This window comes from Chaetura pelagica, unplaced genomic scaffold, assembly GCF_000747805.2.
Source record: "Chaetura pelagica isolate M959 unplaced genomic scaffold, ChaPel_1.0 scaffold659, whole genome shotgun sequence".
NCBI classification, from domain to species: Eukaryota; Metazoa; Chordata; class Aves; order Apodiformes; family Apodidae; genus Chaetura; species Chaetura pelagica.
Genome location: NW_009954496.1, coordinates 74,802 through 87,420, shown reverse-complemented (window position 1 = coordinate 87,420; position 12,619 = coordinate 74,802). Strand labels below are relative to the sequence as shown.

Below are 12,619 nucleotides of genomic sequence, written 5' to 3'. Positions count from 1 at the left end.
CAACTCTACCAACCACAACCCAACTCTACCAACCATAACCCAACTCCACCAAGCCCAGTGCTTAAACCATGTCCCTCAGCACCACATCCCCATGGCTTTGAAACCCCTGCAGGGATGGAGACTCACCCACCTCCCTGGGCAGCCTGGGCCAGGGATTGCTGACCCTTTCAGTGAACACATTCTTTTCTAATCTCTCATCTAAACCTCCCCTGGTGCCACTGGAGCCTGTTCCCTGAGAGCAGCAGAGCAGTTTCCACCCCATGACCTCCCATAACTGCAGCATCTCTGCAAGCCTCTCAGCACATGCAACCCAGCAGAAGACCATTACACCCCCAGAAGTGTGACTGGTACAGCAGGTTGTGTTTTCCCCAGAAGTGTGACTGGTACATCAGGTTGTGTTTTCCCCAGGGAGGGAAAACCCAAACCTCCTGAAGAACCACTTGTTTCTGCAGTAATTCAGGCAGGGGCAGGAGAAATGAAGGATTATTCTGCACCAGACAGTGCATGGACTTGTTTAGACAAGAAAGCTTTGACTCTGGCCCAAGACCAGCTACCCCTGCAAGCCAATCACACAGGTTCAAGTGTAGCCCAGACATGGAGACAAACACAGTTTCACCCACTAAGCGCGTCCCAGCAGCTTCAGTAACCACAACATGATGCCACAATTTGCTTTCTGTTGCTCCTCACAACACACCAGCTGCCAAAAAGCCCCGACCTGCAGCCAGAGGAACCCTGGGGAAGCTCATGAGGTGTTTTGCATCCTGGCACCAGCACTGAAGAGCTCAGGAGAAGCAAAAACCCTGGTAGGAAACACGGAGCAAAGTCCTGTCCCACCAGTGAGCACCAGTAAGAGCCCCCCCCCCCGAGCAGACAGGGGTCACTTGGGCTTCCAACAACAAGTTTTGGCTACTAAAGGTTTTGCACTGGTAGTTATGTCCAAGAACTTTACAGACCCAGGAGGTTTAGGGGCTGGGAAATGTCTCAAATCCTTTTGGCCAGCAAGGAGGTGGCAGGGAGAAGCAGCAGTGGGTGAAGGTGGGTGCTGGGGCAGCAGCTGATCCCATGGAGAGTGAAAGGGGCTCTGGGAGGAGAGGGAAGGGGTTTTGGAAGGAGAATTGGGACAACCCACCCTCCCACCTCAGGATTTCAAACACCTGCTTCTAAGGAAAGGCTCCTGATTCATATTTCCTACCAACTGGGATTTCACCATTGGGCAGGGGTGGTTCCTCCTGCTGGGAAACAAGGGCCACCCCTGCTGCATCTCCCAGCAGCTGCCACGGAGGTGCAGCAGCAGGAGCAGGACCATTTCCAAAGAGACCCACCTCCAGGTGAGCCAGAAGGGTGGTTGTGAGGAGCACAGGGCTTGAGCAGTGGGATGTGTTCCCATGCAGAGAAATCAGACTGGTTTGAGTTGGAAGGGACCTTCAAGATCATCCAGTTCCAACCCCCTGCATGGGCAGGGACACCTCCCAGCAGCCCAGGCTGCTCCAAGCCCCATCCAACCTGCCCTTCAACACCCCCAGGGATGGGGCAGCCACAGCTTCTCTGGGCAACCTGGGCCAGGCTCTCCCCACCCTCACAGCCCAGAATTTCTCCCTCCCATCTCAGCTCCAGCTCCCTCTGCCAGCTGGAAACCCTTCCCCCTGCTCCCATCCCTCCCTGCCCTTGTCCCAAGCCCCTCCCCAGCTTTCCTGGAGCCCCTTCAGGCACTGGAAGCTGCTCTCAGCTCTCCCTGGAGCCTTCTCTTCTCCAGGCTGAACACCCCAACTCGCCCAGTCTGGCTCCAGAGCTGCTCCAGCCCTCCCAGCATCTCCGGGGCCTCCTCTGGCCTCTCTCCAACAGCTCTGTGTCCTCCCTGTGCTGGGGACCCCAGAGCTGGGCACACAACCAACACCCAGGTGCTATTCCCAGTGTCCCACCAAGGACACAACCACAGCCACTGGGGCTCCTTGCACCACCCTGGGTTTCACGGAGCATCTGCTTTGCTTCCCAAAGCCTCTGACCTGGGAGAGGGGAGCAAAGCTCAGCTCCCCCGTGCCTTTTGGGGTGTCACCTGCAGCACCTCTCCTACCTCCTTTGGCATTTCCCTTGGGAAGAAGAAGTAGGGCAGAGCAGCCAGGGCCACCAGGGTGGCTGCCACCAGGAAGCCCAACCACCAGGCGCCCACCCAGCGCGGGTCCCTCGGGCTCAGCTGGACCTTGTCTGCAACACACAGGGAGAAATGGGGGTTAAAGCAGAGCTGGGTGGAGGGATCCCAGTGCCCCAAAGGGATGGGGACAGGTGGCTCAGTCATCAGGGAGCTCCAGGGTGGTGGCTCCCAAACCTGGCGAGCATCAGTTTGAGGGGCTTAGCAGCGTTTGCACCCGACTGATCTGATGGTGCTTAAATGTCATTCCCTGTTACCAGCTGGGTGTGGGGGAAAACCTTTTGGATGGAGGTGACTGGGCCAGGGATGTCCTGGAGCTGGAAAGGCAAAGGAGAGCACCCCCAGCACAGCCTTCTCAAAGGAGGGGTGTTCATGGGGTGACAAAGCTTGGAAGGACTCGCTCAGAGGGATTATCCAGGAGGTCTGGCAAGACAGGAGGAAAAATCCTGCCTTAAGGTGAAAATGGGGTGAACTCCAGTTAACTTCTGGCAGCCCTGGTCGAGTTCTTCACAGTCAGGACCCCCTGTCCACAGCAGGACTTGGGCCCTGGAGCTCTTCCCACCAGTCTGGTGCAGTGTCTGGTTTCCAGCTCGACCAACAGATGATCCTTAAAGATGCTTTAAAGGGATCCTGTCCCTTCCTCCTGCTGTGCCCCCAACCTGCCCAGGCCACCCTGCCACAGGGACCATTTTCTGTGGGGAGGGCACTTGGCATAAACAAAACAAGGTCTGCAGGAACCAGAGTCCAAATTCACATCAGGGTGAGGCTGAACCAAGAAATATTTCTAGGGAAGAAGGGGATCCCTGTGGTTGGACACCCCCAGGAAGGGAGTCCTGCCAGAAACCCCTTCCTTAGCTCTGAGGTTTGACATGAGGGAGCTCTTCTCCCTGGGGGGTGCAATGGAAACTCAAATCCCTTCCCTTCTGATCTTGGGAAGCAACAAGGGCTGGGTCAAAGGACCCTGTGACCATCTCCTCCCTGCCAGATGCATTTAGCAAGTGGGAATTTTAAATCCTTTCCTGAATTAACACCAGAAAGGTTGGTTGTTGGGTTTTCCTCTAGGAAACCACGAGGTTAGATGAGACTGAGCATCAAGCAGCCCCAGGTCACTGGCTCTTCCCAGTAGGCTGAAGGCATCTGAAGGCTGGAGACAGCTCTGGAACTGGGTGTTCTCCAGTTCTAGCTGCTCTGGCACATTTCTCATCCACCATCTGCTTGCAGAAGATGGACACCTTGAGCACCAGGGTGTGCAGCCCCTGGTTCCATGTCCTCAGCCTTCAGATAAACCAAGAAGACCTGCAGGTGCCTCTCTGAGCTTCACCCACTGAGGAGGATGGGCTGGAGCAACAAGCCTGGAGGTTTCTTGAGAGGAGGAGGCAACACCAAAACCAGAGTAACCAGCACAAAGTGAGAGTGACAAAATCCAGGTGAAAACAACAAGCACCTGGTGAATTCCATGGGCAGGAATGAGCTGGAGGCACCGAGGAGGAGCCAAAGCTCATGCATCTTTAGTTTCAACACCTGCTCCTCACCCAGTCCCAGCCCTGGGGCTCCCTGGTCACCACCCAAATGATCCTGTTCATCACCTTTTTCCCCCATGTGAGGACATGCTGGGCTGTAAAATGGTGTCTCTGCCCTGTTAATGACCAGGAAAGAGCCTCCAGCTCTCCAGGCTGGGCTTCAAGAGCAGCTAAAAGGGAAATGAGGACAAATGCTCTGATAGCCCAGGAAGGGCTTTTAAAGGGAACCCCATTTCATCTTCCCCTGCTGCCCCACCCAGCATTGCTTGTCTACTTAGAACCATGGGATTGCTTTGGTTAGAGGGATAGGATGGGAGGAATGTGGAAACAAGGTGGTGCTGGGCACTGGGGAGGGGGCACCTGGAGTCCTGGGGGCAGGGCTGGGCCCCTCAGGACAAGAAGGACCTGGAGGGGCTGGAGCGTGTCCAGGGAAGGGCCCCGGAGCTGGGGAAGGGGCTGGAGCAGGAGGAGAAGGGGCTGGAGAACTTGTGAGGAGCAGCTGAGGGAGCTGGGGGTGTCCAGCCTGGAGCAAAGGAGGCTGAGGGGAGACCTGCTGGCTCTGCAGCTGCTGAGAGGAGGTTGGAGCCAGGGGGGTCGGGCTCTGCTCCCCAGGAACAAGCGACAGGACAAGAGGGAACGGCCTCAAGTTGTGCCAGGGGAGGTTGAGGTTGGATCTGGGGAACAATTGTGGGGTCTCCAAGGGCACCTTCACTCACCTCTGGAGACTTTGTCCATGTCAACATAAAACCTCAGCATGGCAGAGCCCAGCAGGAAGGCCACCCCTGGCCCGATGACAGTCACGGAGAACAGGATCCCTGCAGAAGGGGGGAGAGCAGAGAGGGGCTCAGCCCTGCCTGAAAGGACCTTGGGGGGCAGGAGGTGCCTCGAGCCAGGATGGCCCTGGCCCAGGGTCCACCCCATCTGCCTCCAGCTGGTTTATCTCACACCATTCCCAGGACAACAGCCTCGTGCTTCCCAGGATCCCTCCACAGAAAAGGCTTCACAAAACTCAGACCCCTTCCTGCTGCTTTGCTTCACCATCCCAAAAACAGACCCAGGAACAAGAGGTGCCCCTTTGGCACAAGAAACACAAGGAATGCCAGGTTTCTTGACAAGGTGAAGGAGGTAAAAGCCACCAGCAAACTCTGTGAATTACTGGTTAAAAAAAATAATTCAACCTATGGAAGATTCAACCTCAGAGATGACCCTTCCCAACATGGCTCAGAGGTTGGGAGCAGCTACCAAAGCAAAATCTCCTGTGGTTATTTTCAGTCCCTGGACAGAAATGAGCTGCTTTTCAGTTCAGTTCAAAAGGCCTTCACAGGTCACAGCTGGAAAAGGGCCAGAAGGACCTGCAAGGACCACCCTGTCCATCCCACCACCCTGGGACTTCCCTCCCAGCTGGATGCACAAGCTCTTGCCCAGCATCCCCTCCAGGATACCTGCCCACTTCCCAGAGGGTTGATCCTGCTTTTTAAAGCTTCCTACAACTTTCCCTGGACCTAAATAAAGTCTTCAGTGCTGCATCCTGAGCCCACAGCTGCCTCCCATGAGCAGAGAGCCCAGATGACTCCTGTGCTCCTTGTTGGACTCTTTTAGGAGGACACAGTTATCATGTCCCAGGCCCCAAATCCCAGAACCTCCCATAAAACAGGTTTCCCAACACTCCCAGTCAGTCTGCAGCCTGTCCAAGCTTGAGGAAGACAAAACTAGTTGTTCCACCTTGAGGAGAGAAGGTTTCAGGGAAGACCTTATCACCATGTTCCAGTCCTTAAAGGGTGGCTCCCAGGAAGATGGAGACTCCCTATTGACAAGGAGTCCCATGGAAAAGACAAGGGGTCATGGGCACCAGTTGCTCCTGGGGAGATTCCCATTGGACACAAGAGGGAAATGTTTCCCCATCAGGACAGTCCAACACTGGAACAGTCTCCCAAGGGAAGTGGTGGATTCCCCCACATGGGGCAGTTTGAAGCCTCAGCTTGACAGGGTGCTGAGCCACCTCATACCAGCTGGAGTAGGACCTGGAAAGGTTGGACCAGATGGTCCTTGGGGTCCCTCCCAACCTGGCATTCTAGGATTCCATGAAGATCAGGCAGAGGTTGATGTGAGCAGCTTTCCCTCTCAAGAAACCAGCTGCTAAATTGCAGAACCCCAGAATCCTGCTGGTTGGAAAAGACCTTTAAGGTCATCAAGTCCAACCACAACCCAACTCCACCGACCAGCTGAGCCACCTCATATAAACTAGAGTAGTCCCTGGAAAGGTGGGACCAGATGATCCTTGAGGTCCCTTCCACCCTGGCATCCTAGGACCCTGTGATGCTTGTTTTGCACCAGCCTCCCCAGCAGCAGGTGGAGCAGAAGGGCTGGAGCCACCTCTGCTCTCACGGATGCCAACGAGTCCTGCCTGGCCCTGCTACCAAGGATGGTTTCCCTCTCCCCCCACAGCAGCCCCAGCCTTACCCAAATAGAGGGGGGAGTTCCTCTCGCTGGCAAAGTCATCGATGTAGGAGATGCCAAAGGGCTGGATGGGGACACCCCCAATGCCCAGCAGGGCCTGGGCCAGGAACATCACCAGGAGCACCTCGTGGTTCTCCTGGGCAGCTCGGGGGGTGCAGCTGCCTTGGCTGAGGTTCCCCTGGGACCCGGGCACCTCGGGCTGGCACAGGTCTGTGGTGTTGCTGAACACGCCTGTGGGGAGAAGGGGAGCAGGTCTGGGGGCAGAACTGCATCTGGGTCTGGGGTTCCCAGCAAAAGAAGGACCTGGAGCTGTTGGAGAGAGGCCAGAGGAGGCCCCGGAGATGCTGGGAGGGCTGGAGCAGCTCTGGAGCCAGGCTGGGAGAGTTGGGGTGTTGAGCCTGGAGAAGAGAAGGCTCCAGGGAGAGCTGAGAGCAGCTTCCAGTGCCTGAAGGGGCTCCAGGAAAGCTGGGGAGGGGCTTGGGACAAGGGCAGGGAGGGATGGGAGCAGGGGGAAGGGTTTCCAGCTGGCAGAGGGAGCTGGAGCTGAGATGGGAGGGAGAAATTCTGGGCTGTGAGGGTGGGGAGAGCCTGGCCCAGGTTGCCCAGAGAAGCTGTGGCTGCCCCATCCCTGGGGGGGTTGAAGGGCAGGTTGGATGGGGCTTGGAGCAGCCTGGGCTGCTGGGAGGGGTCCCTGCCCATGCAGGGGGGTTGGCACTGGATGACATTAAGGTCCCTTCCAACCCAAACCAGCCTGGGATTCTATGCCAAGGAGCTTGGTCTGGAGAAAACTTCCCCCAGGGAGCAGGAAGCACCAGGACAAGCACTGAGCAGGTGTCTGGTGGGAAACATCAGTGGGAGAAAATGCAAAGAAAAGTGCAGATATCAGTGTCAGATGTTCACAGCAAGATGGATGCACATGCCATGAAAAGCCACCTCCACAGAAGAAGCAGAGCTGGGATCCCTTCCAGGAGCTTTGATGGATCTTGTGATAAAGGCAAGGGAGCAAAACTGCAGGTTTTGTGAATGGCTCCTCAGGAAACAAGGACTCATCTTACCCAGAAATGGATCACAGAGCTGCCCAAGGGGAAGTGCTGATTCTAGCACCTTTATCTTCCTTAAAACACTGGGGGAGGGGGTGGTGATGCTCACAGCAGGATTTCCATGGTTTTGCCCCAAATCATTTGCCACTCACTCCAAGTGCTCCACCCGGGGCCTCCTGCCCCAGAGCTCCTGAAACCTGTGGCTAATTTTTTTTCCCCAAGTCTCATTAGCACCTGAACTGTGTTTGCACCCATCAATTACTCCCTTATGAATCCTCCTCTGGGGGCTGCAGCTGCCTGAACCAGCTGCTCCCTCTGATGAGCCAGAGAAAAGCTGCTCAGTGGAGGTTTCTAAAAGATCTGCTGAGGATTCATGGCAGGATTTGGGATGGTATGAACAGAGTGGTCTCCTCTCCTTTATCCCTCTTCTCCCTCCCTTATCCCTTCACCTTCTTTAAGGAGAATATCCCAAATCCACCCTGTCCTGCTCCTCCCTCAGTGATTTACACCTGCATGTTTCTTTCACAAGAGGTTGATTCTCTAGGGGAGCCTAAAACCTCAAGGTGCTCCCTCAAAACCAGCTCAGACAGACAGGGGAAGGGAGATGAGGTGCCCCACAAGTTGGGAGGGAAACCAACACTCATTGCAGACAGCAGCCTTTCAGCCCCTAAGCTGCCCTGCTGGGTTGAGTCAGTCAAGCTCCTCCCCATCATTCTTGTTTCCTCCCCATAACCCATGTTTTCCTCTCCAAAACTCGTTTCCTCCTTATAACCCCTGTTTTCCTACCCAGAACTTGTTTCCTTCCCCACAACTCATGTTTTCCTCCCCAGAACTTGTTTTCCTCTCCAAAACTCGTTTCCTCCTTATAACCCCTGTTTTCCTACCCAGAACTTGTTTCCTTCCCCACAACTCATGTTTTCCTCCCCAGAACTTGTTTCCCTCCCCATAACTCATGTTTTCCTCCCCAGAACTCGTTTCCTTCCCCATAACCCATGTTTTCCTCCCCATAACTCACGTTTTCCTCCCCAGAATTCTTGTTTCCTTCCCCATAACCCATGTTTTCCTCCCCAGAACTCGTTTCCTTCCCCATAACTCATGTTTTCCTCCCCATAACCCATGTTTTCCTCCCCAGAACTCCTGTTTCCTTCCCTATAACTCATGTTTTCCTCCCCAGAACTCGTTTCCTTCCCCATAACCCACGTTTTCCTTCCCCAGAACTCCTGTTTCCTTCCCCAGAACTCATGTTTTCCTCCCCAGAACTCCTGTTTCCTTCCCCATAACTCATGTTTTCGTCCCCAGAACTCGTTTCCTTCCCCATAACCCATGTTTTCCTCTCCAAAACTCTTGTTTCCTCCCCAGAACTCATTTCCTTCCCCACAACTCACGTTTTCCTCCCCAGAACTCGTTTCCTTCCCCATAACCCATGTTTTCCTCTCCAAAACTCTTGTTTCCTCCCCAGAACTCATTTCCTTCCCCACAACTCACGTTTTCCTCCCCAGAACTCGTTTCCTTCCCCATAACCCATGTTTTCCTCTCCAAAACTCTTGTTTCCTCCCCAGAACTCATTTCCTTCCCCACAACTCACGTTTTCCTCCCCAGAACTCGTTTCCTTCCCCATAACCCATGTTTTCCTCTCCAAAACTCTTGTTTCCTCCCCAGAACTCATTTCCTTCCCCACAACTCACGTTTTCCTCCCCAGAACTCGTTTCCTTCCCCATAACCCATGTTTTCCTCCCCATAACTCACGTTTTCCTCCCCAGAACTCTTTGTTTCCTCCCCATAAATGACTTCAGAGTCCATGGGAACTTACCTTATCCGTGCTATGGGATTAAGGGAGCAGCTCATGTCCACGAGGACAACCTGCCTCAGCTCACAGGATGGGAGCTCCCCTGGTTGGAGACCTCCCTGCTACCTGCTCTTTGCCACATGGACATGCAGAAGAGAAGGGGAACCAGAGGCTCAGCCTGTGTTCTGGTGGGTTTCATGCCCACTTCCCTGTGGTTCCAGCTGCCCCCCAGCTCTGCCTCCCACCATCCAACTGTTGCCTCTCAAGACCTGAGATGATTTAACCCTGAGGACACCCCAACATCTCGCAGCCCCTCCAGGGAAGGTCACTTCTTCTCTCTCCTAGAAGGTATAAAACAAGTTCCTGGAGTACCTACTGGCAACAGACTGGTCATACTCATAGGGTCCAGTAATGAAGTGGGGCAGAGCCATGAGGAACCCGGCCAGGGACACCAGGATGGCCCCGCAGCCGATGAGCCGCGGCCTGTGCACTCTGCTCCCGAAGTAGCTGACGAAGACGATGAGCAACGTGTTCCCCACCTGCAGCAGGACACACCACACCAGGAGCTGTCACAGGGGAAGGAGAGGAGCAGGGGGAGAGCCTTGGCTGAGAAGAACCAGGCTGGTTTTCACCTCGTTGAAGGAGGCCAGCAGCCCTGAGGTCTGGCTGGACAGGCCGTAGCGTCTCTCGATGGTGGAGATGGAGCTTTTCAGGTAGCCAGAGACCAGGAGCTGGGAGAGCTGCAGGAGCCCGTGGCACAGCACGAAGAACTGCCAACACAAAAGGAGAGCACCCAGCACGGTCACTGAGAGCTGCAGCACCACGGGTGGCAGCTACACACCTTCATCAGCTCTGCTGAGACCCCCCTGCAGGGCTGGGAACAGCTCTGGGGTCCCCAGCACAGGAAGGACACGGAGCTGTTGGAGAGAGGCCAGAGGAGGCCCCGGAGATGCTGGGAGGGCTGGAGCAGCTCTGGAGCCAGGCTGGGAGAGTTGGGGTGTTCAGCCTGGAGAAGAGAAGGCTCCAGGGAGAGCTGAGAGCAGCTTCCAGTGCCTGAAGGGGCTCCAGGAAAGCTGGGGAGGGGCTTGGGACAAGGGCAGGGAGGGATGGGAGCAGGGGGAAGGGTTTCCAGCTGGCAGAGGGAGCTGGAGCTGAGATGGGAGGGAGAAATTCTGGGCTGGGAGGTGGGGGAGAGCCTGGCCCAGGTTGCCCAGGGAAGCTGTGGCTGGCCCCTCCCTGGCAGTGTTGAAGGGCAGGTTGGATGGGGCTTGGAGCAGCCTGGGCTGCTGGGAGGTGTCCCTGCCCATGCAGGGGTGGGACTGGATGATCTTGAAGGTGCCTTTTAACTCCCACCATTCCATGACTCTGTGATTCTACAATCCCCTGTACAAAAGCACAATTATTCACCAGGAGCCTTTGATCTGTTACCCCCACTCCTACCACCTGTGGCCTTTTAAAACGAGCTCAGAACCAGGACACACTCCTCTGCCAAAAAAAAAAAAGGGGGCAACAGGGCTGGTGTTTGTCAGGAGGGCTCAGTTCCTCCAGCTGGAAGTGGCTTTGGGCAGAGAAAGTCGTTTCACTTCAGAGCTTGTGAGTTTGTGTTGGCCTTGACCCCAGAATCCAGCAGCTCAAGTGGGAAGTTGCACAACCTTCCCACTCCTGCCCAGGCCAAGGAAGGCAACCATCCCAGTGCTGGCTTGAAGCTCCTCTGGGACAGGAACAAGCCCTTCCCATCACAGCCACAAGCAGTTTCTTCAGAGAAAGTCAGAAGAAGGTCAGGGAGAGGAATTCAGGCTCCTTGCCTCCTGGATGGAGAGGACATCATCTCCTTTTGGAACACGTGCTGATGTGTCTCCACTTCCAGAAGGAAACCATCAGCTCACAGAAAACCCCCTGAACCAGACTTCCTCCAGAGTTTGGCACCCAAGAAACAAAGGAACTGCCCCAGGAGGGATGGGGAACACCTTCCCCTTCACCTACAGCTCTGCAAAGTACCTGGGGAAGGAGAAGAGCTGGAGAGCCATCTCCTTCCCTGCTGCCACCTGGCTGGCATCCTTCCAGTCCCCAAAGGAGTTAAAATAGCCAATCCTCAGGAGATGGAGCTCTCATCTCCCTGCAGGACAGGCTGGATATCCTGGGTTCCCTGCAGACCTGGATGCTGCCCAAAGCCACCAAGATGCTGCTGTTTTGGTAGATGTTTTCCCACTCTCTGGCCAGAGTGGAGCATTTCTTGCTCCCAGCTCCCACCAGGAATGAGTCTTGCCTGGAGGAGCTGCTCAGCCTGGCCTGGATTTCTGCTCTCTCATTCTGACCCAGGGCTGAAGAAGTTGGGTCACTGCCCAGCTGGGCTCTTTGGCAAACAGAGGGACTATTTCCAGCTCAGCAAAGGGAAAGGGAGGATGTTCTCAGCTCCCTGAGGACTGGAGCACCAGGCTATGGGTCCCACCACCACCAGTGACACGTTGGCATCATGCAAAGCAGGATGCAATCCAGGACCTTCCTTTTTACAGCCTCCTGTCACCCACTGAGGGACACAACAGGACTAGGAAAACATCCCCCAGCCCAAGGAAAAACTTCCCCAGGGTCAGCTCTGCTGAAACTCCTCCATTCCTGCAGGACATGCTGACTGTGTCCAGGCTCTGCTTCCCACCCCCACCAGTTCAGGTGGAAACATTGAGGTCAGATTCCTTTTCTTTTCCAGGCACCCAGAGCAGATCCCAAGCCAGGACCTCCACCCCGTGTTGCTTCACAGCAGCTCAGCACCTGCCCACCCATCCTCTCCAGCCCAGGACACCAAAATGGGTTGGGAAGCTGGGATTGTATCATCACAGAATCATAGATCAGAGAATCACAGAAGGTCTTGGGGTGGAAGGGACCTCCAAAGGTCCTCTAGTCCAACCCCCCTACGAGAAGCAGGGACATCTCACACTAGACCAGGCTGCTCAGAGACCTTGAGGGTCTCCAGGGAATGTCTCCACCTCTCTGGGCAGCCTGTTCCAGTGTCCACCACCCTCAGGGTAAAGAATTTCTTCCTCGTGTCCTAATTCTCCCCTGTCTGGGCAGCCTGAAGCAGGAGGAAAAGAGGTGACCCTGCAAAGGACACCCTGGTGTCACCTCTGGGCAAGGGCCCCAGCTCTGGCTGTAGGGACTGTTTGCTCTGAGCCACCAAATCCCAGCAGGGCTGCTGATCTGCCAGGAGGAGGAGGAAGGAGGAAGGAGGAAGGAGGAAGAGATGGGTGACCCTGTTTGTCTCTGGCTGCAGCCACGGGGCTGCACTTTGTCCTGCAGCAAAACTCCCTTGTTCACATCCCTGTCCCTGATCAAAACATCTGGCCTGGAGAGATGCCTTTCACACCTGGAAGGGGAGACCAGCACTGACACCAGCCTGACCTTCCTAATGGAGAGATTTCCCTGGGGACCAACAGCTCAGCTCTGCTTGAAGGACCTCAGGGCATAAAGGGAAGACATGGAGCTGTTGGAGAGAGGCCAGAGGAGGCCCCAGAGATGCTGGGAGGGCTGGAGCAGCTCTGGAGCCAGGCTGGGAGAGTTGGGGTGTTCAGCCTGGAGAAGAGAAGGCTCCAGGGAGACCTGAGAGCAGCTTCCAGTGCCTGAAGGGGCTCCAGGAAAGCTGGGGAGGGGCTTGGGACAAGGGCAGGGAGGGATGGGA

The 12,619-nt window shown here is 55.5% G+C and overlaps 1 protein-coding gene across 1 annotated transcript in view; it reads right to left on the bottom strand.

The window, feature by feature from the left end:
• The window catches only part of SLCO2B1 (solute carrier organic anion transporter family, member 2B1), a 37,737-nt gene extending 27,941 nt beyond the window's left edge, over positions 1 to 9,796 (bottom strand). Inside the window, exons 1-7 of the mRNA XM_010004561.1 lie at positions 9,791 to 9,796; positions 9,582 to 9,719; positions 9,326 to 9,488; positions 6,127 to 6,354; positions 4,383 to 4,481; positions 2,072 to 2,202; positions 1,193 to 1,322 (exon numbers count right to left, since the gene is read on the bottom strand). Coding sequence (XP_010002863.1) covers positions 1,193 to 1,322; positions 2,072 to 2,202; positions 4,383 to 4,481; positions 6,127 to 6,354; positions 9,326 to 9,488; positions 9,582 to 9,719; positions 9,791 to 9,796 — 895 coding nt within the window. The remainder of the gene's footprint in view (positions 1 to 1,192; positions 1,323 to 2,071; positions 2,203 to 4,382; positions 4,482 to 6,126; positions 6,355 to 9,325; positions 9,489 to 9,581; positions 9,720 to 9,790) is intronic.
• Positions 9,797 to 12,619: the final 2,823 nt, after the last annotated feature.